The 25,000-nt window shown below is 49.4% G+C and overlaps 1 protein-coding gene across 7 annotated transcripts; it reads right to left on the minus strand.

Moving 5' to 3' along the window:
* Positions 1–1,434: 1,434 nt before the first annotated feature.
* CYP1A1 (cytochrome P450 family 1 subfamily A member 1) lies at positions 1,435–19,141 on the minus strand. 7 transcript variants are annotated; one of them, XM_077937670.1, is made up of 11 exons: positions 18,987–19,091; positions 9,039–9,161; positions 8,443–8,828; positions 7,867–8,107; positions 7,341–7,511; positions 4,166–5,016; positions 3,483–3,609; positions 3,309–3,398; positions 3,093–3,216; positions 2,861–2,947; positions 1,435–2,668 (listed from the first exon to the last, which is right to left on the minus strand). In XM_077937670.1, exons 6-11 carry the CDS (start codon positions 4,988–4,990, stop codon positions 2,383–2,385), a joined length of 1,539 nt encoding a protein of 512 aa, XP_077793796.1. In that variant the 5' UTR covers positions 4,991–5,016; positions 7,341–7,511; positions 7,867–8,107; positions 8,443–8,828; positions 9,039–9,161; positions 18,987–19,091; the 3' UTR covers positions 1,435–2,382.
* Positions 19,142–25,000: the final 5,859 nt, after the last annotated feature.

Consider the following 25,000-nt stretch of genomic DNA (forward strand, 5'->3'; position numbering starts at 1 on the left):
CATTATGTAATGCTTCAGGAAGAAAGCTGGTCTGGGGTAGGGTAGGGAGGTCACATCCCAAGGTGTGTCTCCCTTCAGCCCATTAGTCAGAACAACTCCTGGCTATGTGGGTCCAGCTTCTGACATACTTGGCATCACCACCACTCTGCCATCCCAGATGGACAGTGGCTTTCAGCATTGAGATGTGGGTTCTAATGTGGTTGCAGAACCTAAACCAGGCATGAAGAGTGAGGAACAGATTACAACTGCTGAGCTGTGAACCCCTCTCCCCACAAAACTGTGACCAGAGCCTACCCGCTTGGACTTCAGCAACTAATGCTATCAGTCCCAAGTGAGAGACTGCCTCTCATCCTTCAAGGAAGGCTTGGCTCAGAGATCCTCAAGACCTGGAGCCGGGCGCGGTGGCTCATACCTGTAATCCCAGCACTTTGGGAGGCCAAGGCAGGTGGATCACGAGGTCAGGAGATCAAGACCATCCTGGCTAATACAGTGAAACCCCATCTCTACTAAAAATACAAAAAATTAGCCGGGCGTGGTGGCGGGCACCTGTAGTCCCAGCTACTTGGGAGGCTGAGGCAGGAGAATGGCAAGAACCCGGGAGGTGGAGCTTGCAGTGAGTTGAGATCGTGCCACTGCTCTCCAGCCTGGGCAGCAGAGCAAGACTCCATCTCAAAAACAAACAAACAAACAAACAAAAAGACCTGAAAGTCTCTCCCAGTGCCCACTCCCCCACCCAGCGCCACCCCCAGCTCTGGACCCCACCTCCCGTATGCATCTGTCTGGTAGAGCTCTGACCACAGTGAGTTGAATGATGTGTTTATATGTCAGTTCCCTCAACCATTTTGGGAGGTTCTTGAAAGCAGGGACTGCATTATATTCACTTGATATCCTTATTGCCTAATTCAGAGAATACTGTTCATCAATTTGTGATAAGTTAGAGAGGGAATAAGTCAGCATAGTGATTAGGAGTCTTCTCCTGGCCGGACGATGTGGCTCATGCCTGTAATCCCAGCACTTTGGAAGGGTAAGGCGGGTGGATCACTTGAGCTCAGGAGTTTGAGACCAGCCTGGGCAACATGGTGAAACCCCATCTCTACAAAAAATGCAACAACAACAACAACAAAATTAGCCATGGTGGCATGTGCCTGTGGCCCCAACTACTCAGAGGCTGAGGTGAGAGGATCGCATGAGCCCAGGAGGTGGAGGTTATGGTGAAACAAAATGGTGCCATTGCACTCCAGCCTGGACGACCTGAAGACCCTGTCTCAAAAAATAGTCTTGTCCTTTAAACAGACTGCCTAAGTGCAGCAGCTTCACCTCTTCACTGTTCCTCCTCTTCTTCCTCCCTACAGTAAAACCCCACACAGAATGGGGTTCAGGGTAAGTATTTAGATGAGTGCTGAATCATTTAAAATTTAAAAATCTCCACCTATAGGATTTCTGAACAATATCTTTATTTAGCTCAGGTAGTTGTTCTTACACATTTTTGGATACTTGGGTTAGAACTTTCCCTATTACATTAAATCAATGGTTCTTAAACCTTATGCAGGCATGTAAGCACAATGCAGGCTAGAATAGAAAGATTGTTGTGTACAAACATTAAAAATAGACATTTTATTACAAGAGTGTAGAGAATGGAGACCAATAGAAGGTAATTGAAATACCACAACCTCACTCCAGCCCCAATCCTGGTGCCTGAATATGTGCACTGCCTCTGCGCTCTGCTCCCCATAGACACAAGTCCCCAGGCCCTCCTGGACAGCAACAAGGGTTTTACAAGGCCAGAAGGCAGCCCTGTTTGTTCCTGCCTACAGGAAGGGCAGAGGAATGCGATATTCCCAGGAACTGTGTCCTAGACCCATAGGGCCAGATTGCTCAGCCTAGTTCAAGTAGTGAGACTACCTCTGTGCCAGTATCCTGGGCTGTCTCTTCCCTTCACTCTTGGCAGCTCCCAATTGTCAAAGATTGGACAGGGTCCTGGTGTGGCCAGCTCTAACTTGCTCAAGCCAGTCAGCACCTGCACAGAGCCAGCTAACTGCTGGGCCCAGGGGCTTCCAGAGAGTTCTTCAGAGCTTCTCAGAGGCCTAAGGACCTCCTAACCCTAGCAGGCCTCCTGGCTCAAGCACCACAACTTGGGAAGGCTCCATCAGCATCTATGTGGCCCTGTTTTACCTGTTGTCTGTGGAGGGTGTGCAGAGGCAAGTCCAGGGTAGGGGCAGGCAGTATCCCTTAGGCTTGCCCACAGCCCAGATAGCAAAACTGTAGCCAGATCAGTGTCTATATAAGTTTCAGGCTGAACCTTAGATCACTTAGGCCAGCCCGCCGATCTGGCTGCCCAACCAGACCAGATAGACGAGTCTAGGCCTCAGGGCTCTCAAGCACCTAAGAGCGCAGCTGCATTTGGAAGTGCTCACAGCAGGCGTGCTTCATGGTCAGCCCATAGATGGGGGTCATGTCCACCTTCACACCCGGTGGCACGCTGAACTCCACCCGCTGCAGCAGGATGGCCAGGAAGAGAAAGACTTCCCAGCGGGCAATGGTCTCACCGATGCACTTCCGCTTGCCCAAGCCAAAGAGAATCACCTTCTCACTTAGCACCTTGTCGATAGCACCATCAGGGGTGATAAACCGTTCAGGTAGGAACTCAGATGGGTTGACCCATAGCTTCCTGTAACCAGAGGAAGACAACTGAAGTGGCAGCTCAGGGCTCAGAAGCATCAAGTGAGTGGAGCCCCAACCCTAAAGGATAGAGGACAGGCAAGCAGCCCATGGACAGGAGGATCAATGCAATGATTGTATTAATAATATATAAGAGCTTAAGAGGGTAGACCCAGCCTTTCCTCTGCACCTCTGAACTTACTGGTCATGGTTGATCTGCCACTGGTTCACAAAGACACAACGCCCCTTGGGGATGTAAAACCCTTTCAGACTTGTGTCTCTTGTGGTGCTAGGGAGAAAGGAAGCTCAGTCAGGCTCAGGGCAACAGGCAAATCTCCCTGTCTCCCACGCTGTGTCCCTCCCACTAACCCTAATCAGGTATGTGGTCTGGAGTAAAACCAGTAACAGACAGCAGTGTCTCCATGGGGCCTTACCTGTGGGGGATGGTGAAGGGGACGAAGGAGGAGTGTCGGAAGGTCTCCAGGATAAAGGCCTCCATATAGGGGAGATGGGATCTGTCAGAGAGCCGGGGGCGCCGTGACCTGCCAATCACTGTGTCTGTAGAACACAGGGGACAAGATGGATTCAGGGGCTGCCTAGACTTGGCCAGGCCCCTGGCACTGACCCCTTTGAAGGGAGCCACTACCTACCTAGCTCTTCTTGGATCTTTCTCTGTACCCTGGGGTTCGTCACCAAATACATGAGGCTCCAGGAGATAGCAGTTGTGACTGTGTCAAACCCTGGACAGGGTAGAACAGAAGAAGTTAGGCAGGCGGCAGGTCAGGGCACTTGAGTACAGGAAGGACACATGGGGTAACTCATACCAGCTCCAAAGAGGTCCAAGACGACATTAACGATTTTCTCATCTGACAGTTGGATATTAGCGTTCTCATCCAGCTGCTTCTCCTGACAGTGCTCAATCAGGCTGTCTGTGATGTCCCGGATGTGGCCCTTAGGTAGGGAAAGTCCACAGGTGAGCAAGATCTCAAACCCAGAGCTACCTCTCCATCCAGGTCTGGTCCTTCACTATTCCTAGCATCTTTGTTCTGGAGGTGATGCCCCCTGAGGCTGTTGTCCCAGCTTCTCTCTGCCTCTGCAAGGCTGTCTCCTACTACCTTAGAATGCTGCTAGTCCCAACTCAAGGGACAGCTGACACACAGCATCTTGTACTGTTATCACCTGGATGTGCTCTTTATCTTCTTTCTATTATGAGGCCAGGAGATGAACTCTTTAACTCTTCCTGGCTCCCTCAACAACTGCCCCAGGGTCCGGCATGTAATGGCTATTCAGTGGCTATTGCTGTCTGGTGGAAGCATGGAAGGGTTGGTCAAGAAAAGGTTCTATTTCCCTGCCAAGGAAGAAGACTATTCCACAACTGGCTTCAAGATCCCAGGTTGAAGCCTCCCTGAGAACTTGCCAAGCCCCATACAGTTCCTCTTACCTCTGACCTCCCAGGCCCTGACCCCATCGGCTTCCCACCATCCACCTGCTTTTCCCCAGACTGTACCTTCTCAAAGGTTTTGTAGTGCTCCTTGATCATCTTCTGCATGAAGCTGTGGAACTTCTCATTCAAGTCCTTGAAGCCATTAAGGGAACGGTTGGGCAGGTAGCGAAGAATAGGGATGAAGTCAGCTGGGTTTCCAGAGCCAACCACCTCCCCGAAATTATTACTCAGGTTGACTAGGCTAAGCAGTTCTTGGTGGTTGTGGTCATAGCGCTGGCCAAAGCAAATGGCACAGATGACATTGGCCACTGATATCACCACATACCTGTAGGGGTTAAAGTGCCCAGGCCCTGCCATCTGCTCCTGCAACTTGCTGATCAGGACCTCAGCCTCCTTGCTCACATGCTCCTCCAGGTAGCAGGAAGATGAAGAGGCTGGGTCAGAGGCAATAGAGAAACTTTTCAGGCCATTCTGGGCCAGGCGCCGGCGGGCAGCCCACACTGGTCCAGAGTCTGGGCCGAAGGACATGCTCTGGCCATTACTGATGAGGGTGAAGCTGTAGAGGTTGGGCCGGCCCTTGAAATCATCGCCCTGCTGCACCAGGGCCTGCCGGATGGTGTCCAGGCCGCTCAGCACCAGCACAGGTGTGGAGCCAATGCGAATCTGCAGCACGTCCCCATACCGCTGGCTCATCCTTGACAGTGCCAGGTGTGGGTTCTTTCCCAGGGTTAGTATGTGCCCGATCAGGGGCCAGCCCCATGGCCCTGGTGGATTCTTCAGGCCTTTGGGGACCCGAGGTCTTGAGGCCCTGATTACCCAGAATACTAGACAGAAGATGAGAGAGGCTAGAAGAAACTCCGTGGCCGACATGGAGATTCGGAAAAGCATGATCAGTGTAGGGATCTTGGAGGTGGCTGCTGAGAGAAGGAGCAGGAAGAAAAAAAAATCAAGCCATCAGATTGGGGAACGAGAAGAGCCAACATCCTAGAGTATCAGGGAAAGGGGAAACCTTTCCACCAGAACTGCTTACTGAGCATGAAGAAGAGGATGAGGAGGGGAGAAGTTGTTGAGCTATCACTGTGGGCTAAGAATTTCACAGTCTTTCTTCATTCAGCACTAGCCACAAATCTATGAAGTAGGCTGCAGTGAGGCTCAGAGAAGATAAGTAACTTGCCCAAGGTCACACAGCCAGAAAGTGTTGGATGCAGACTCCCAAGCCAAGTTGCCTAATTCCAGAATGCTTTCTCTTAACTGCTATACCAATCTAAAATGACATCTTCCAATGTCAATCTGTGATTTGCACATAGTACCAGTACTGTTACTTACTTCACATTTTCCTAAAATCGACTGTAAATCTATCTACATATCATCATAAACAATATCTGTGTGAAAGTACAACTTTGATTTTTCCCCTAACACATTAAAATAAATACATAATCAATGTGTATCACCCCAAGTCCTACCCACTACACTTAGGAAAACCATGTTCTCAGGGGAAGTAGGGATCATCTGATCCTTTAGCCTCATTTAACATTTGGGGGAAGCAGCACTGACTTGCCCAAAGTCCCCCAGCAATCAGTGACAGAGCCAGGACTCAGACTCCTTAGGGACACTTCCCTGGAAATTTCCAGCTGCTGTCACATGTACCTCCTTTCGAAGAGTGGTCAGATCAATGAAGGAATTTTCCCAGAACCCTCAGTTCTCTGCTGCTCAATCCTAGGATGCAGGAAATCCCACCAGACCCCAGGACAGAGTGAAGAAGAGACAGGGGACAGGATGGCCACTTCCCAAACCACATTGCTCTCAACCCCAGCTCTCTGAGTTCAACTGACCCACAGTTTAAAGGCAGCTGGAGACCAGCTAGATTGAGCTCTTTAGTCAGAGAAATCCAGGCCAGGGTTTTTTGTTTTTTGTTTTTTGGTTTTTTTGGCTCAATTCTCAATGAATGAACAGTTTGGACCTCCCCCTTTTGCAGGTTACCAGAGAACAGAGAATAAATGGAAGGTTCCCACTAGGCTGTAAGAAAACCCCAGACTGGAATCAGGGAAATCAGGAATGGATCTAAACTGAAAGGAAACTGAGGCAATACTTTCTCTGTAAGCTTGACCTAAAAAGGGTGTGTAAATTCATAAACCACTCCAACATATCAGGCATCTGCCTGCTACCCTGGACTGGAGGTCAGTAGACCCAACATTCTAGTCAAAGTGATCTTGGACTGCACATTTTACTTTTCTGGGGTCCAACCTCAACACTTGAGAGAGGGTGACACAAGATCTCTCAGTTCAGAGTGCCCAGCTGGATCCAGAGGGAAGAGAAAACTCAGATCTGCCGTGGGGAAGCTGACAGTCTTACCAGTGAGGCTCCCCACAGGAGAACCACAAGACAGGGAGATGGATGGTCCCTACCACAAGTATTATAGTGGAGGGAGGCTTCCTGGAGGGGCTAAATCACACTAGATCCCAGAGTGAACAGGGGACAGTACCAGGCTTTGGTGTGCCATGGTGTCCCCTTCTGCACAATGGGTGTCCCAAGGACCTGCAGCCTTTGTAAGATGGTAGGAGGCCAAGGGAGATGTGACTGGTGAGTTTTTAGGGACTGGTATTTCCAGCTCCCTGCAATTGGCAATCTGTCACCCTGATTGTCTACCAGCAAAGGACAAAGAAGATGGTCAATGAGATAGGAAAGGCCTAGGACTCCTGCACAGATCTGCCTCTATTGTCTCAGCTGTCTAGGACATCTCAGCACTGACAAGCCACCCTTGGGAGGGTAAAATCTGCCAGGGGTAGCTTCTTAGGCTAGGGCAGGGTATAGCTGGTAAGAACCCAGTCAATCCCCTCCTTTCATCCTGCCCACCCAAGGAGAAGCGCCTGTCATCAGAAAGCCTGAGGGAGGGGCTGCACATATTCCAGCCTGCCAGGTGGCCTTGATGGGGAAGCCCCATGGTGGGCAGGGAGTCACTTACTAGGGGATGGAGCTGGAGCCTGGGTCCTGAAGTCCTGAATGAGACGCCATTCGTATCTAGAGGTCTGGTACCAGCTGTGGGACCATGGGCAAGTCCTCCTCTTCCCCTGGCCTCAGTTTCCCCACTAGAGAGCTAGACTGCCTGATCACTAAAAACATTCTGAGCCTCCCTTTTTGGAGGTGCTAGACAGGTAGCTACCTAGGAAGTCCTGGAGGCACCAAAATGTTCCTTTTATTGGGAGAGAAGGGGCAAGCCAGAAGCCCCCCAGCAACTCACCTGTGGCTGTAAGGAGGTACTGAGCTGAGCTGGGAAGAGTGGACTCTTAGAGCCTGGGATCACAAGGTTCAAGGAAGGTTCCAAGGAACTGTCACCTTCAGGGTGAGGGTGAAAGCACAGCTACCTTTATAGGCGGGCTCGTACGTGTGGCCAGCCTCCTTCCCTGGAGCGCTGAGATGGAGGGAGGAGCAGCCTGAACTGGGCTGGTCTCTCTGGGATAGGAGGAAAAGGTGGAGGAGGGCAAGGGGGTGGGGGAGAGTGGGAGGGATGGGGGAGGGCGGGGGGGTGGGGTAGGGCACGGGGGTTGGGCAAGAACCCACTATGGGACACCTCATCTCGGTGCCTGTACATAGAGGGGTGAGGGCTGGGGACACCTGGAAGCCCCAATTCCAAGGCGTCCCAAGGGCAATGCAGAAACCAGCCGAGAAGGGGGTTTGAGGGAGAAGTCCCAGGACAGAACTAAGAGAGGGTACGGGAAGCTCCATCCTGGGGCACGGGGACTTCTCTTCGTCATTTTTGCACCCACCAGAACACTGGGCGTGCAGATGCCTCCCCAGCGCTACAGTCTACCCGGACTCGGCAGGCGGGGGCGGGGCTGCCGCGTGGTGACCTCCTTCCCGGGGTTACTGAGTCCCGGCTCGCGTGAGAAGTGCTACGACCCCAGTCCTGAGGTCACGGGCGGCGGAAGGCCAGAGGCGCCGCGGGGCTGGCCCTGTCCCCCAGAGCCCGGGCTACTAGCTGAGGTTCGCGCCTCTTGATTGAAGGATCTGAATGGATGGCAAAGGCGCAGGTTCGCTGAGCGCTCACTAGCGGCTCCGCACCGCCTCTAGGATCGCCTTCGTCCTGATTGCAACCCCGCGGTCCCTCCAGCCAGGATCCACCAGCCCTTGAGGGTCCCTCTTGGCTCCCGGAGTTGCTAGTGCTTTGATTGGCGGAGCATAGAAATCCGGCCGCGGGGGGCCGAGGAAAGACTCTGGGGGCCAGGGACCACGGAGTGGGCATCTGTCGCGGAGCCCCCACCCCACCCCACCCCCGGCTAGCTTGCGTGCGCCAGCGACATCCCTCTATGGGGCAGAGGTCAGGCAGCCCGTCCCCGCCCCACCTGGCCCGGGGGCGCGGTGCCCAGGCGTTGCGTGAGAAGGACCGGAGGCCAGCGCAGCCACCCGGCCGCCCCATTCCCCGGCCCGGCGCGGGTCTCGCAGTCACGCGAGGTGGAAGGGAGTCGGGGCCGGGCTCTTAAAGGGCCAGCCTCGCGCGCGGCGTGGGGTTGGGGTGGAGGGAGAAGAACTGTTGAAGGGTGGCGGGTGCGCCATTGAATAAGGCGGTGCGGTGCAAAGGGTCCAGGTCTGCGTGCAGCTTCTGCCTTCGAGGAGAGACAGTCTGCGTGTGTCGGCATTTTCGGTCCACGCCTGTGGCAGGACACCAAGCCCCAGCGCCACGTGGCATGGTCTAGCTGCCTGCCTCCGACGCTGTCCCGCCCTCCCGAGCCTCCAGGGTTTCCAGGAAAAAAAAAAAAAAAAAAAAGTTGTATTTGCTTGTCTAGCTCAACCTGGCCCCAACTAACATCGTTACCCACCATCCCCGACGTCCTCCCCAACCAGATGGCACCACCGTCAGTCGCTGGTCCAGGCCAGAAAACAATCCCCTCACCTCCTATTCCGGTCATATGCGGCCTCATGCATTGCACAAATAATTTACCGAGCAAGCCATGAGCTGTTCGGAGGCGCTGGCGATTGACAGAGAAGGGAACACAGCTGACAGAACTCCTAATCTCGTGGAGCTTACATTCTGATGGAAGGAGACAAGTAGTATGCCCCAAATCTAGAGAATGTCAGAGGGTAAAAAGAGCTGTCGGAAAAAAAATAAACAGAAAAGGCGTGGGGATTATGTGAGGGCAGATTGCAATTCAAAACAAGGTGGTCAGGGACCGTCTTGCGGAGAGAGGCAGGAGTGTGGAGTCAAGAATCAACGCGCATAGATATCTGGGTAAAGAGTGTACCTGGGCAGGTGCGGTGGCTCATGCCTGTAATCCCAGGACTTTGGGAGGCCGAGTCGGGAGGATCACCTGAGGTCAGGAGTTCAAGACCAGCCTGGCCAATATGGCAAAACCCCATCTCTACTAAAAATACAAAAATTAGCCAGGCGTGGTGTTGCTCACCTGTAATCCCAGATACTGGTGGGGGGGGGGGCGGGTAGTGGTGGTTGGGGGGCATGGAGTCAGGCAGGAGAATTGCCTGAACCTGGGAGGTGGATGTTGCCATGAGCTGAGATCATGCTACTGCACTCCAGCCTGGGTGACAGAGCAAGACTCTGTCTCAAAAAAAAAAAAAAAAAAAAAAAAGACTGCAACTGTTAGAGGGAACAAGGAAAATCAAAGCCTCCCCCCACCCCCCACCACAGTGGTTCTTGAAGGACAGAGCAGTACCAGGGATGTGCAGAGGTCATCTGACAGGGGAGTTCTCCTGGCATGTAGTCCAGGGTGATGGGATGCCCATGAGGGACAGCACCCTGCCCCATGTGCAGGGAGCACCCCATTGAGAAACATCAAACTTCCTCTGTGCGAGGTAGAGACATTGCTGGGGTGTAAGAGAAGCAAGGTCACTCGGACTACTGTGCTAAGAATAGGAGGCACATTTCTCCACTTTGGCATCTATCCAGCTCCACTGCCACAACTCCTCCAGGGCCCATCATTGCTCCCTGGAGTACTTAGTCTCCACCTAGGTTTCCATTTGCCTTTTGCTCCTTCCAATTACTTCTCCATCCTGTGGCACCCAGAGTGTTCCTGTTAAAAACGCAAAATCTCATTCCGTCACCACCTTGCTTAAACCTCTTTGGTAGCTCCCACCACTCGGAAGATGGGAATGACAATCTTTAGCAGAACCTCCCAAGCCTGCATCCTTCTAGTTCTAGTGTCCCCTACCTTGAGTCTCAGATAAAACATCCCTTCCTCTGGGATGCCTTTCTGGATTCTCCCCACAGAAAATTAGGTTTCTCCTGGTCGCTGTTTCCAGCACTTCTCCATGGTAATTCTTAGGACGCTGGATACTTGCTATAACCCCGACCCAACCTGCCACTTCTTTCGGTATGCTCTAACAAGGAAAACCAACCTGCGGGAAACTGATCTGATACGCCAAGTCCGGGCAAGATATTAACAACTGGTAAAGGAGTTAGACACAGCTATGCTATACACAGGCCAAATGGCAAGAGAGATGTCCAAAGTGCTGATGCTATAATGGTGAAATTTAGGCAACAGAACAGGCAGGAGACAAGGGAAGTATTGCTGGGCTTTCTCAGCATTCTTCCAATCACTCTACCCTCTGCATCTTTGATTCCATCTGAGGAGCTTCATGGTACCCAAGAGAGGTCTGTCCTTCAATCCTAGTTGGAGCTAGAGCCACAGAGAGTAGAATGAGCCTGTGTGGAAGCCATGGCAAGGAAGTGGAAAGCAAGGCACTCCTAGATCCTCCAGCGTGCTCTGCAGACAACCTCTTCTTCAGCTTCCCAGGGTCCCCACCAATGCCCCAGCTCTGGAGAATCATGGCAGCCTGGTCACCAGGGCTGGAAGACCATCTAGTGCTGGGGCTCCCGACCAGGGACCCTTCTCTTGATAGAAAGTGCATTGCTTTGCTTGCATTATCTAAGAGGCTCTTGACTCATCAAAAATTCATTAACTAATAAAGCCAATTCCTCTCTCACTTCTTAGGTGGAGAGATGGGTGCCAGAAAAGAAAAGGCCCAAGTACACATGGCAAATCACAGCAGAGCCTAGAACTCCAGCTTCTTGCTTCTAGGCCAGGGTTCTTCTCACTATAACTTATCATCCCAGATTATGAGTGAAGCTCCAGGGAGCCAAAGGTAGACAGACTCAGCCCTTGGGCGAGGGCCCCCCACCTCTCCATACCCCTGGACTGGTGTACTGGGGTTATAAGAGATGTTATACTTCTCATCACCAAGCCCTGTCTTGGCTAATAGTTCACAATAACAGGAAGGGGGCCCACACTGAGCACTGGGCAGAGAAGGAGGGAGTTGAGCAGGAGATTAGAGGACCTTGGCCTGGAGCTGTACACTCAATCCTGGGTCAAAGTTTGCATGCCTTTGCGTGAGAAGCTCTTTGGCTAGGATTCCCTAGTGATCAATACCAGGAGCAGGGGCAGAAGTGCTGGGGAGGGGAGAGGGCTCTGGGCTGGAGAGATGGAGACAGCTGAGAGGGCTTAGCCCAGCAGAATCATCAGCCCAGGACTTTCAGTGAGCCCTGCTGGGGGCTGTGGGCAAAGGGGACTGGGAGACAAGCAAGACCCACAGCAAACCCCTGCCCCATGGTAGAGATGGGGGTCATACCCTAGACAGATCCTGTGATAAGTCTGGAGATGCTGCAGGAGCTGTGAGGAGGCTGGGGCAGGACGGGTGTTAAAGGATGCCCCCCAGAGAGTGGAGATCTAGAGAAGAGCCCTGGAGTCTAAAGAGCATAGGAAGGGCATTCCTAGCACGGGGAGGAGACACAATGTGAACAGCAGGTGGTAGTGGGAGGTCGGGGTGAGGCAGTTTGGGTAGATGTGGAGAACTGGGACTTGTCTCCCAATGTGTCCTCCCCCTACCCAGCCACCCTCTTCTTCTCCTGAGATCTGAGCCTGAGCACCTTCCCTTCCTCTCCTGCCTGTGCCCAGAGAGCCCAAGAGATTGAGTTTGCAGGACACAGTGCTCAGACGGGGCTCCCTGGCTCTTGGCTGCTATAGTTAGGATGACAGTACTTTCCCAGGACAGTCTAAGCCTGTTGTCCTGGCAGAATTGTTAAAAGTGTCCTCTTTCACTCTCAAAAGATCCTGGCTTGGATAATAATAAGTTATATAGTCACCCCAGTGATAGTGGGCATGGGCGGGTTTTGGGGGCCCAACGTCTGTTCTCCCTTCTTTTGGCAATACCACATCAATTATCCTTTCGGGATCACCTCACCCCTACTCTCAGCCAATTGGGTTACTGTAGCTGACCCACCCCGGGCCAAGCCAATGAGAACCCTATGGGAGTTTCCCAACACCCCTGCCTTCCGTCGTTTGCTGGAGTGCAGTGGTGCGATCTTGGCTCACTGCAAACTCCACCTCCTGAGTTCAAGCAATTCTCCTGACTCAGCCTCCCAAGTAGCTGGGATTACAGGTGCTCCCCACCACACCTGGCCAATTTTTTTTTTTTTTTTTTTTTGTATTTTTAGTAGAGACGGGGTTTCACCAAGTTGGCCAGGCTGGTCTTGAACTCTTGACCTTAGGTGTTCCCCCTGCCTCGGCCTCCGAAAGTGCTGGAATTACAGGCGTGAGCCACCACACCTGGTCCCCTATGGGAGTTTTGATGAAATCATTGGAAAAGAGAGGTTCTCCTTCTGTCAGGGGTGGCTATACTGGCTAGAAAAAATAAGACTGAAGCTGCCAGTAGTCATGTTTTAAGGAAGCCTGCCTTAGAATGATACCTACTCAAGGAGAAGCAGATCTGGGAGATGAGGGAAGTGGGGGAAAGAATTGAAGACATTAAGTCTCTACATCCAGTTATTCCTGAAGTCAATGAAGTTCACCCATAGAACGTCCCTGTGAAAAAACCAATATCACCATTACCTCCCCCTTTTCTTCCTGTCTCCCTCTTTTTCCTTCTTCTTCGCCCCTGCCTCATTCTCTTCCTCCTCTTCCCTCTACTCCTCCTCTTTCTTTTCTAGTATGAGATGGGTTTGGGGTACTTGCAACTGCAAGAATTATAACCCAAACCTGCCAGCCAGGAAGGCTTACCTGGGAAAGCTCTCTGAGTGACTAAAGCCGGTACTTGCAGGCCCCAAGAAGACCTACCTAGGTTGAACACAGTCCTAAGAGGTTACTTCTACCTAGCAGCTTCCCACTGGTCTGCCTCTGCACCTAAATGGCCACCATTCAAACCACTTTGGGAGGCAAATTGTGTCTCCAAAAGACCCCGTGATGCTGTCGAGTTGTTGGCTGGCCGGTTCCCGTGAGAGAAGCCATGCGTGTGACACTGTTAATCGGTTGAGTGTGTGCCGTGTCACTGTGCAGTTCCTCCTGTGCTCCCAGTGGTCTGGGAGCAGAGCTCACCACCATGGAGGCTGGAGGCTCCTTGGCTCCAAGCAAACAGCCAACAAGGGAAAGAAGCAGAAAACAGAACCCAGAGACGGTTGCTATGGAAAGGGTATAGACAGGAGCTGTGGCCTTCAGCAGAGGGTTGCAGTTAGTTCTCAAAGACCCTGCAGGGAAACAGCCTACATGTTCTGACCTCACTCTGTTCCCAGTCTCTGTCCTGCTGTGCCTTCCATCAATGGAACCTAACTGGAAGCCAGGATGCAAAGAGTCCATGAATGCAGCCTACATAAGTTAGCCCTCTAGGACGGTGGGTAGAGAAGGATGGAAAGTGAGTCTGGAGAGACAAGTAGAAAGCATCTAGGGCTCTACCCCAGGGCCTTTGCACTTGCTCCTCCCTTCACCAGCAAACTTTTTTTTTTTTAAGTGTGCTTGCATCTGCCTTTTCCCCCTTCCCCAATTTTTATTTATTTATTTTTCATACAAATATATAGGATACAAGTGCAATGTTGTTACATGCATAGATTGTATAGTGGTCAGGTCAGGACTTTTAAGGTACCCAAAAACACTGTACAATTACCCAGTAAGTAATTTCTCATCATCTACCCCCTTTACCAGAAAACTCTTCTTTCCCAAAATTCTCACGTCTTACTTCCTCAAATATCACTTTCTCAGTATGCTTTCTCCTATAGTTTTTGTTTTTTTGAGACAGAGTCTCACTGTGTTTGCAGTGGCGTGACCTCAGCTCACTGCAAGCTCTGCCTCCTGGGTTCAAGCAATTCTCCTGCCTCAGCCTCCCGAGTAGCTGGGATTACAGGTGCCCACCACCATGCTCATCTAATTTTTGTGTTTTTTGTTTTTTGTTTTTTGTTTTTTTTAAGATGGAGTCTCGCTCTGTCACCCAGGCTGGAGTGCAGTGGCCGGATCTCAGCTCACTGCAAGCTCCGCCTCTCGGGTTCACGCCATTCTCCTGCCTCAGCCTCCCAAGTAGCTGGGACTACAGGCTCCCGCCACCACGCCCGGCTAATTTTTGTATTTTTTTTTTTTAGTAGAGACAGGGTTTCACCGTGTTAGCCAGGATGGTCTCGATCTCCTGACCTCGTGATCCGCCCGTCTCGGCCTCCCAAAGTGCGGGCATTGCAGGCTTGAGCCACCACGCCCGGCCTAATTTTTGTATTTTTAGTAGAGATGGAGTTTCAACATGTTGGCCAGGCTGGTCTTGAATTCCTGACCTCAGGTATCCACCCTCCTTGGCCTCCCAAAGTGCTGGCATTACAGGCGTGAGTCCCCACGCCCAGCCTCTCATATAGTTTGGATGTTTGTCTCCTCCAAATCTCATGTTGAAATGTAATCCCCAGTGTTGGAGGTGGGACCTGGTGGGAGGTGATTGGATCATGGGATCGGATCCTCATGAATGGTTTAGCACCATCCCCTTGGTGATAAGTGAGTTCTCGCCCTAAGTTCATGTGAGATCCAGTTATTTAAAAGTATGTGGCAACTCCCCCCACCCTTGTTCCTGCTTTCTCTTGCACCTGCTTTGCCTTCTGGGATCATTGTAAGGTTCCTGAGGCCCGCACCAGAAGCAGATGCTGCATCCATGCTGGTACTGCCTCCAGAACCATGAGCCAATTACACCTCTTTTCTTTATCAATTACCCAGTCTCAGGTATTCCTTTATAGCAGTGCAAGAACAGCCTAATACACCTTCCTTGGCCATCCCATCTAAAACTGTTACCCTGACCCATAGTTTCTATCCTTCTCTCTACTTAATTTTATAGCACTTAGAGACTCCAAACATACTGTATATTTTGCGTATTTATGTTGCAGATGGGCTATATCCCTCAACTAAAATGTAAGCTCCAACAGAGCAGGCACTTTGATCTGTTGTGATCAATGCTTCATCAATAGCACCTAGCACATAGTAGATGCTAAATAGATAGCTGTTAAATAATTGAATATAAGCATGGCAGGCACCCAAGTGGGAAAATACACAAGATTTGAAGTGGCAGAGGCCTTGTGTGAGAGTCTGGGTTCCTGGTAGGCAGGGCACCAAGTCCAAGACAGTCAGCTGAATGGATCCCCTCAGCTCAGATACTTTTTTTAATGCCTGCTAAATGGGCATTAATCATTTTGCTCCCAGGAGATGGGTGATCAGATACACTCCTGCCTTAAGAAGTTCATCTTGGTCTGGCCTAGCTTAGCATCCTGCCTTGTGCCGGCTTCACTCTATCCAAGGCCAACATCTGGGCTGGGTCTCACCGCCAACCACATGACCATAATAATCCTCAGACTTTCCCACCCGCCTCCAATTTTAGTCTCCAGGTTCCTCCCAACAGGATGGCTCCTCTCTCCACACCCCAGATACACCACAGTAATCAGGGGAGATTGGGCTCTGCAGCTGCTCTCAGCAGGATTGGGACAAAAATCCTCCACGTTTTGGTAGGTGGGGAAGGGCTATGAAGATCCAGCCTCTGGGATGCTGCCCAGAGAAAGCTAGGGAGTGGGTGGCCCAGAGCTTCTGGGCTGGCCCTAGATGGAGGGCAGTGGAGATGAAAGGAGATCTTTTTCCTTTCTCTTGTTCTTTTAATAACATCAAATATGATGAATTTAGGTCCATATTATAGATGGAAATTTGACTAATTCTTCTCAGGTTGGCAGTTTATTATTGTACAAATGTTTCCCAAGCCAATGAATTGTGAAAACAGCCTTGCAGGGGAACGTTTGACCTACTGAAGGGCATATTCGGCATGATCAGAGGAACACTCTGTTTCCAATTTAGTAATACCTCTTTACATATAAACACTGAGGTTTGTTGATAATGAACATTCATGTCCTGTCATCGAAGCAGAGCCTCTGGGGACACTTCTCTATCAGCCAGGTGCTCCTAGAAGTGTTCTGCCCTGGTTGGAATGTGCACCCCAAATTTCATGTGTTGGAAACATAATCCCAAAATTCATATGTTGATTGGAGGTAGTGAGGGCTTTGGGAAGTAATTAGGATTAGATAAGGTCATCAAGGTGGTACTCCCATGATGAGACTGGAGGCTTTATAAGAAGAGGAAGAGAGACCTGAGCTGACATCACACTCTTGCCCTCTTACCATGTAATGTCCCCCTCTGTGTTTTGGTGTTTGGGCTTGTTTGGTTTGTTTGTTTGTTTGTTTGTTTGTTTTTGAGATGGAGCCTCATGCTGTCACTCAGGCTGGAGTGCAATGGCGTGATCTCAGCTCACTACAACCTCCACCTCCTGGGTTCATGTGATTCTCCTGCCTCAGCCTATAATAACTGGGATTACAGGCATGCACCACCATGCTCAGCTAATTTTTGCATTTTTTTAGTAGAGACAGGGATTTCACCACATTAGCCAGGCTGGTCTCAAACTCCTGACCTCAAGTGATCCACCCATCTCAACCTCCCGAAGTGCTGGGATTACAGGTGTGAGCCACCATGTCTGACCTAGTCAGTGGTATCCTGTTATAGCAACTGAGAACAGACTGAGACTGACATGCTCCCACGGTCTCTGCCAAGGAGGTAACCTATTCAGATCCACTGGGGTGTCCAGCCGGTGAGGGCCATTCAGCCAATTTACGAATCCTTTTCCAACTCAACTGCTCCGGCACTTGTAGACACCCAATAGCCCTTTCCCCAATCTTGATTTTTCCTCCCTCTTAGCACTCACCACTCTTGTTTTGTCTAGGAACCCTCCATCTTCCTTTCTAGAACTATGCGTTTTAGGGGAAGCTGACCCCAGCCCCAGCTTCAGAAAGTGGATCTTGGCTGATCTGAACCAGTCGTTGTGGCCCTTGCTGTCTTGCTGGTGATTTAATTAAACATAGATCTGTGACATGATTCTGGCCAATGATATGTGGAAAAAAATCTGCTGGGACAACTTTTAGGAGAAAGTTTCTTCACTCTTCAAAGGGACACATGAGAATGAAACTAGACCCCTGACTCTCACCATATACACAAATCAAATCAAAATGGATTAGACTTCAATCTAAGACCCCAAACTATGAAATTACTAAAAGGAAACATTGGGGAAACTCTCAGGACTGGATAAAAGTTCCTCTTTTCTCTCTCTCTCTCTCTTTTTTTTTTTTTGGTAGAGGCACAGTCTCCACTATGCTACCCAGGCTGGTCTCGAACTTCTGGGCTCAAGTTATCCTCCTACCTGGGTCTCACAAAGTGCTGGAATCATGGGCATGAGCCACTTTGCCTGGCCTGGACAAAGATGTCTTGAGTGATATCTTACAAGCACAGGCCGAAGCAAAAATGGACAAATGAGATTTCATCAAGTTAAAAGCCTTCTGCACAGCAAAGGAAACAATGAACAAAGTGAAGAGACAATCCACAGAATGGGAGAAAATATTTGCAAACTACCCATCTAACATGGGATTAATAACTAGAATATATAAGGAACTCAAACAACTCAATAGGAAAATGTCTAATAATCCGGTTTTTAAATTTCATCTGGCAAAAGATCTGAACAGACATTTCTCAAAAGAAGAAATACAAATGGCAAGCAAGTATATGAAAAGGTGCTTAACATCACTGATCATCAGAGAAATGCAAATCAAAACTACAAGCGATATCCTCTCACCAGTCAAAATGGCTTTTGTCCAAAAGATAGGCAATGACAAATGCTAGAGAGGATGTGGAGGAAGGGGGAACTTCGTACACTGCTGAAAATGTAAATCAGTATAAACACTATGAAGAACAGTTTGGAGGTTTCTCAATAAACTAAAAATAGAGCTACCATACAATCCAGCAATCCCACTGGCAATCAGTATGTCAAAGAGATATCTGTACTCCCATGTTGACTGGGGCACTGTTCACAAAAGCTAAGATTTGGAAGCAACCTAAGTGTCCATCAACAGATGAATAGGTAAAGAAAATATGGTATATATACACGATGGAGTGCTATTCAGCTGTAAAAAGAATGAGATCCGACTGGGCGCCGTGGCTTATGCCCAGCACTTTGGGAGGCTGAGGCGGGCAGATCATGAGGTCAGGAGATTGAGACCATCCTGGCTAACAGGTGAGACCCTGTCTCTACTAAAAATACAAAAAATTAGCCAGGCATGGTGGCGGGTGCCTGTAGTCCCAGCAGGAGAATGGTGTGAACCTGGGAGGTGGAGCTTGCAGTGAGCCGAGATCACTCCACTCCCACTCCAGCATGGGCGACAGAGCGAGACTCCGTCCCAAAAAAAAAAAAAAAGAATAAGATTCTGTCATTTGCAGCAACATGGATGGAACCAGAGGTCATTATGTTGAGTGAAATAAGCCAAGCACAGGAAGGCAAACTTCACATGTTCTCACTTATTTGAGAGCTGAAAATTAAAACAATTGAACTCATGGAGATAGACAGGAGAATGATGGTTACTAGAGGTTGGGAAGGGTAGTGGGAGCAGGGAGGAAGTGGGGATGATTAATGGGTACAAAATAGAGTTGGATAGAATGAACAAGATCTAGTATTTGACGGCACAACAAGGTGGCTACAGTCAATGTATTAGTCCGTTTTCACACTGTTGATAAAGACATACCCAAGACTGGACAATTTACAAAAGAAAGGGGTTTAATGGACTTACAGTTCCGCGTGGGTGGGGAGGCCTCACAATCATGGCAGAAGATGAAAGGCACATCTCACATGGTGGCAGACAAGAGAAGAGAGCTTGTGCAGGGAAACTCCCTTTTTAAAACCATCAGATCTTATGAGACTTATTCACTATCATGAGAACAGCACAGGAAACACCTGCCCGCATGATTCAATTTCCTCCCACTGGGTCCCTCCCACAGCATGTGGGAATTCAAGATGAGATTTGGGTGGGGATGCAACCAAACCATATCGGTCAATGAAAATTTATTATACATTATAAAATAACTAAAAGAATAGATGTCTGTAACACAAAGGAAGGATAAATATTTGAGGTGATGGATATCTCATTTACCCTGATGTGGTTACACATTGTATGCCTGTATCAAAATATTTAATGTGCCCCATAAACATATACATCTACTATGTACCCATAAAAATTAAAAATTAAAATTAGGCTGGACACAGAGGCTCATGCCCGTAATCTCAGCACTTTGGGAGGCCAAGGCGGGGGTATCACTTGAAGTCGGGAGGTCAAGACCAGCCTGTCCAACATAGTGAAACCTTGTCTCTACTAAAAAGACAAAAATTAACCAGGAGTAGTGGCATGCACCTGTAATCCCAGCTACTTGGGAAGTTGAGACATGAGAGTCACTTGAACCCAGGAGGCAGAGGTTGCAGGGAGCCAAGATCGTACTATTGCACTCCAGCCTGGGCGACAGTGAGACTTCATCTTCAAAAAATAATAATAACAATAGGCCAGGTGCTGTTGCTCACACCTGTAATCCCAGCACTTTCGGAGGCTGAGGTGGGCAGATCACGAGGTCAGGAGATTGAGACCATCCTGGCTAACACGGTGAAATCCCATCCCTACTAAAAATACAAAAAATTAGCCGGGCATGGTGGCGGGTGCCTATAGTCTCAGCTACTCAGGAGGCTGAGGCAGGAGAATGGCATGAACCCAGGAGGCAGAGCTTGCAGTGAGCCAAGATCGCACCACTGCACTCCAGCCTGGGCGACACAGCAAGACTCCATCTCAGTAATAATAATAATAATAATAATAATAATAAATTAAATTAAATAATTGCAAGGTGTGGGGAGTTTTCTGAAAGGGGGATATGTGGCAAGAGATACACTCTAGTGTCTCTGACCTTTGTCAGGTCTGGGTGATGTGATGGCCAGAGCTACAGCAGCCATCTTGTGACCACAAGGGAGCCAGCATGGGGGGAAGCTACATTCAAAGATTGGCAGTGCAAAAATGCAGAAAGATCCTGCATTTTTCAGGATCCTGGTAATAAATAGAGGATCCACTCAAACTGGATTATTAGGAGAATTTAGTAAGGGGGCTATTTACAAAAGTGCGGGCAGAGCATAGCATAGAGAAACTAACCCAGGATAGTGTAGTAACATTGGACTAGTAACAGAGGGGAGCCCTCACCACCTTGGGCCTGAAGGAGCAAGGGGCGGGAGTCTTTTCCAGAACCCAGAGAGACACTATAAGGAGAGGAGAGCTGCCTGGCAGGTGTCTTCAGCGAGAGGGTCTGGAGGGGAACAACCCCAACCTCATTCTCCTCCTACCCACCCATCTTATGCCAGTGCCTTCCATTGGCTGAACCCAACAAGAAGTCAGTGGGCGGGGAGCCCCTGGACAATATGCAGAGGTCAGCCTCCCAGAACACAGAGCCCCTCAGAGTGATCTGGAGGACAAAGGATTTCCAGCACTACCTGGGCCTGCAGTTATCTTTTTCATTTGCTTGCCTGCATATTGGCAGTCTCCTCCCTGAAGGCGGGACCTGTCTTACTGCTGTAAGTTTCCTCCTAGAATAGTGGATGGCTGCACAACTTATGCTCAAAGGATATGGTTGAGCACCCACTATGTGGCAGGCACTGTACTAGAAATCAAAGGAAGCCGGGTGTGGTGGTCACGACTATGATCCCAGCACTTTGGGAGGCTTAGGCAGGAAGATTGCTTGAGCCCTGGAGTTTAAGACTAGCTGGGCAACGTGATGAGACCCTGGCTCTACAAGAATTTTTAAAAATTAGCCAGGCATGGTGGTGTGTGCCTGTGGTCCCAGCTATGCAAGAGGCTGAAGGAGAGGATTGCTTGAGCCTCGGAGGTCGAGGCTGCAATGAGCCATAATGGTGCCAATATATGCCAGCCTGGGCAACAGAGCAAGACTCTAAATAAAAAATCAAATGAATAAAACATAGTGTGCCTCAGCTGTTCACAAGCTGGAGAGGGAGGTAAAACCAAAGCAATATGGCATCTTGGTGTCATACCAGGAAAGAGACATGTCCAAGGAAGGAGGCTCTGACCAGAGTAGGGCCTGGAGGAGGTGGGCTTGGTACCAAGTGTTGAAGGACTTGTTTTAATGGAGAAGTGAGGATGCTTTGTCATTAATGCATCATAATATTGCAGTATGAGTAAGTATCTCTAACCTAAAAGCAATGCATGTCCTCGAGGGTGTTTACTGAATGAAGAAGAAGTGGTTGGAAAGAAGGTTGGTGTTCCAGGCAGAGGGAGCATCACGTGTGCATGCATAAAGACAGAAAACTAGAGAAATTGTCCCCTCTGGCTGGTGGGAAAATTGTGTGAGGAGGAAGGGATGGGAAATGAGGTGAGAGAAGACAGTAGGAACTGGCTCACATGCTAAGCTGAGGAGTTCAAGCTTTCTTCTGAATGCCTGAAGAAATTGCCAAGGGATTTTTATTAGGGATCTGACATGCTCAGATTTGCTATTTCAGAGACTTCACTTGAGTGGCAGTGTGGAGTGTGGATTGGAAGGATTAGGGGGCAGGAAACTTTAGAGCTTTGTGTGGCTATTTAAACTTAAAATTAAGCCAGGCGCCGTGGCTCACGCCTGTAATCCCAACGTCAAGGTGGGTTTGTTGCTTGAGCCCAAGAATTTGAGACCAGACTGGGCAACATGGTGAAACTCTCTCTCTGCAAAAAAATACAAAAAATTAGCTGGGTGTGGTGGCATGCATCTGCAGTCCCAGCTATTTGGGAGGCTGAGATGGGAGAATCACCTGAGTCCAGGAGGTCAAGGCTGCAATGAGCCAAGGTCGTGCCACTGTACTCCAGCCTGGGCAACAGAATGAGACCGTTTTTAAAAAACAAAACAAACAAAAAAAACTAGTATTCACCTCATAGGGTGGCTATAAAGCTAAAACAGAGATGGTTGGTGTTAACCATGTAGCACAGAGCTCGGGCATAGCAGGTGCTCAATAAATCTTAATGTATTATTCCTTGCAGTTTCCATAAAACTAATGCAGGAAATGGCCTCAAGCAGAGTCTTCCTAAAACTCTTGTGCAGGTGAGCATTCTTACTTGTGAACACCAATTGATTCAATAAATGTTTTCCTGGGCCGGGCGCGGTGGCTCACACCTGTAATCCCGGCACTTTGGGAGGCCGAGGCGGGCAGATCACAAGGTCAGGATATCGAGACCATCCTGGCTGACATGCTGAAACCCCGTCTCTACTAAAAATACAGAAAATTAGCCGGGTGTGGTGGCAGCCTCCTGTAGTCCCAGCTACTCGGGAGGCTGAGGCAGTAGAATGGCATAAACCCGGGAGGTGGAGCTTGCAGTGAGCCGAGATCGCGCCACTGCACTCCAGTCTGGGCAACTGAGTGAGACTCCATCTCAAAATAAATAAATAAATAAATAAATAAATAAATAAATAAATAAATAAGTAAAATAAAATAAAAATAAATAAAATAAATGTTTTTCTGAATAGGTGCTCCTCAGTAACTATGGGGAATTGGTTCTAGGACCTTCCCCCCTAGCCATGGATACCAAAATCTATGGATGCCAAAGTCCCTGATATACAATGACATAATATTTGCATATAATTTTTGCATAGTATTTGCATGTAATCTATACTTTAAATCATCTCTAGATTACTTGTAGTATCTAATACAAAGTAAGTGCTATATACAGAGTTGTTGGCCGGGCGTGGTGGCTCACGCCTGTAATTCCAGCACTTTGGGATGCCAAGGCAGGCAGATCACCTGAGGTTGGTAGTTCAAGACCAGCCTGACCAACATGAAGAAACCCCATCTCTACTAAAAATACAAAATTAGCTTGGCATGGTGGCGCATGCCTGTAATCCCAGCTACTCAGGAGGCTGAGGTAGGAGAATCGCTTGAACCCAGGAGGCAGAGGTTGTGGTGAGCCGAGATTTCGCCATTGCACTCCAGCCTTGGAAACAAGAGTGAAACTCCATCTCAAAAAAAAAAAAAAAAAACAGAGTTGTTAGTTATACTGTATTATTTAGGGAATAATGGCAAGAAAAGTAAGTTTGTACACGCTTAGTACCAATGCAACCATCCATCTTTTTTTCCGAATATTTTTGATCTGTGGTTGGTTGAATCCATGGAACCTACAGATACGAGGGCCAACTGTGTGGCTGTGTGCCAGCCCCTGCATTGGAGACTAGAGACAGGAAGAAAGGCAGAGGCTGCCTTGACCTTCAAGGAGCTCAAAGTCCAGAGGGGAGACAGTGTTATGGATGCTGCTAAGGAGGGCAGTGTGGAGGCTGTGGGAACTCAATTGCAGGGGAGCTGAGACCCAGCCAGTGTGGTGACAGCTGAGCAGGGTATAAAATGATGAGCCAAAGTGGCCAGGGAATGCAGGGTGGGGAGAAGGTTTCAAGCAAAGGGATCAGCTTTGGAGAAAGACAGTAAAGGTGGGGGCAAGGGTGACATGGGGCCAACAGAGCCAGAGAGGTGAACAGGAACTTCTGCTGAAGCCTTTGGGTGCTAAGCAAAAGAGTTGGTTTTATCCTGAAATTTCTGGGGAATATTGAAGCACTTTTAAAAGGGAAGTAGTCAACATACCTTCATAGTGGCTCAAATGAAAAAGATTGAAAATATCCAGTGGTGGCCGGGCGCAGTGGCTCACACCTATCCCAGCATTTTGGGAGGCTGAAGCAGGTGGATCATCTGAGGTCAGGAGTTCAAGACCAGCCTGGCCAACATAGTGAAACCCTGTCTTTACTAAAGATACAAAAGTTAGCTGGGCATGGTGGTGGGCACCTGTAATCCCAGCTACTCGGGAGGCTAAGGCAGGAGAATCATTTGAACCTGGGAGGCGGAGGCTGCAGTGAGCCGAAATTGTGCCACTGCATTCCAGCCTGGGTGATAGAGCGAGACTCCGTCTCAAAAAAAAAGAAAGAAAACATCCAGTGGTGGTGAGGATGAGAAGCAGCTGGACCCTCATACACAGCGGGTGGGGATATAAACTGGTTCATTTACTTAGGAAAGTTGGAGGTTTTTTTGGTTTGTTTGCTTGTTTGTGAGACAGGGTCTCACTCTGTCACCCAGGTTGGAGTGCAGTGACACTATCTCGGCTCACTGCAACCTTCCCCACTTCCCGGATTCAAGTGATTCTTGTGTGTCAGCCTCTCAAGTAGCTGGGACTACAGGTGCACACCACCATACCCGGCTAATTTTTGTATTTTTAGTAGAGACAGGGTTTCACCATGTTGGACTGGCAGGTCTCAAACTCCTGAGCTCGAGCGATCTGCCTGCCTCAGCCTCCCAAAGTGCTGGGATTACAGGTGTGAGCCACTGCGCCCAGCCAGGAAAGTTGTTTGGTAGAATCCACTATTGTTGAACAGTCACTTATCCTATGAACTAGCAATTCCAGCCTGAGCAGCAAACATGCATTCAAAAGCATGTTCAAGAATGCTCCTGGACCTGTGCGGTGGCTCACACCGGTAATCCCAACATTTTGGGAGGCCGAGGATGGCAGATCACCTGAGTAGGGAGTTTGAGACCAGCCTGACCAACATGGAGAAACCCCATCTCTACTAAAAATACAAAATTAGCTGAGCATGGTAGCCTGTAATCTCAGCTACTTGGGAGGCTTAGGCAAGACAATCGCTTGAATCCGGAAGGCAGAGGTTGTGAGCTGAGATCACGCCATTGCACTCCAGCCTGGGCAACAAGAACTAAACTGTCTCAAAAAAAAAAAAAAAAAAGATGCTCCTGACAGCAGGGCTC

The sequence above is a fragment of the Macaca mulatta genome, chromosome 7 (genome assembly GCF_049350105.2).
Source record: "Macaca mulatta isolate MMU2019108-1 chromosome 7, T2T-MMU8v2.0, whole genome shotgun sequence".
Lineage (NCBI taxonomy): Eukaryota > Metazoa > Chordata > Mammalia > Primates > Cercopithecidae > Macaca > Macaca mulatta.

Coding starts and splice junctions, on each gene's coding strand:
- CYP1A1 (XM_077937668.1), bottom strand. CDS start 4,990: ATGCTTTTCCGAATCTCCATGTCGGCCACGGAGTTTCTTCTAGCCTCT. Junction 3,399..3,482: donor CTTGGACCTCTTTGGAGCTG/GTATGAGTTACC, acceptor TACCCTGTCCAG/GGTTTGACACAGTCACAACT. Junction 2,669..2,860: donor TGGCAGATCAACCATGACCA/GTAAGTTCAGAG, acceptor CTCTGGTTACAG/GAAGCTATGGGTCAACCCAT.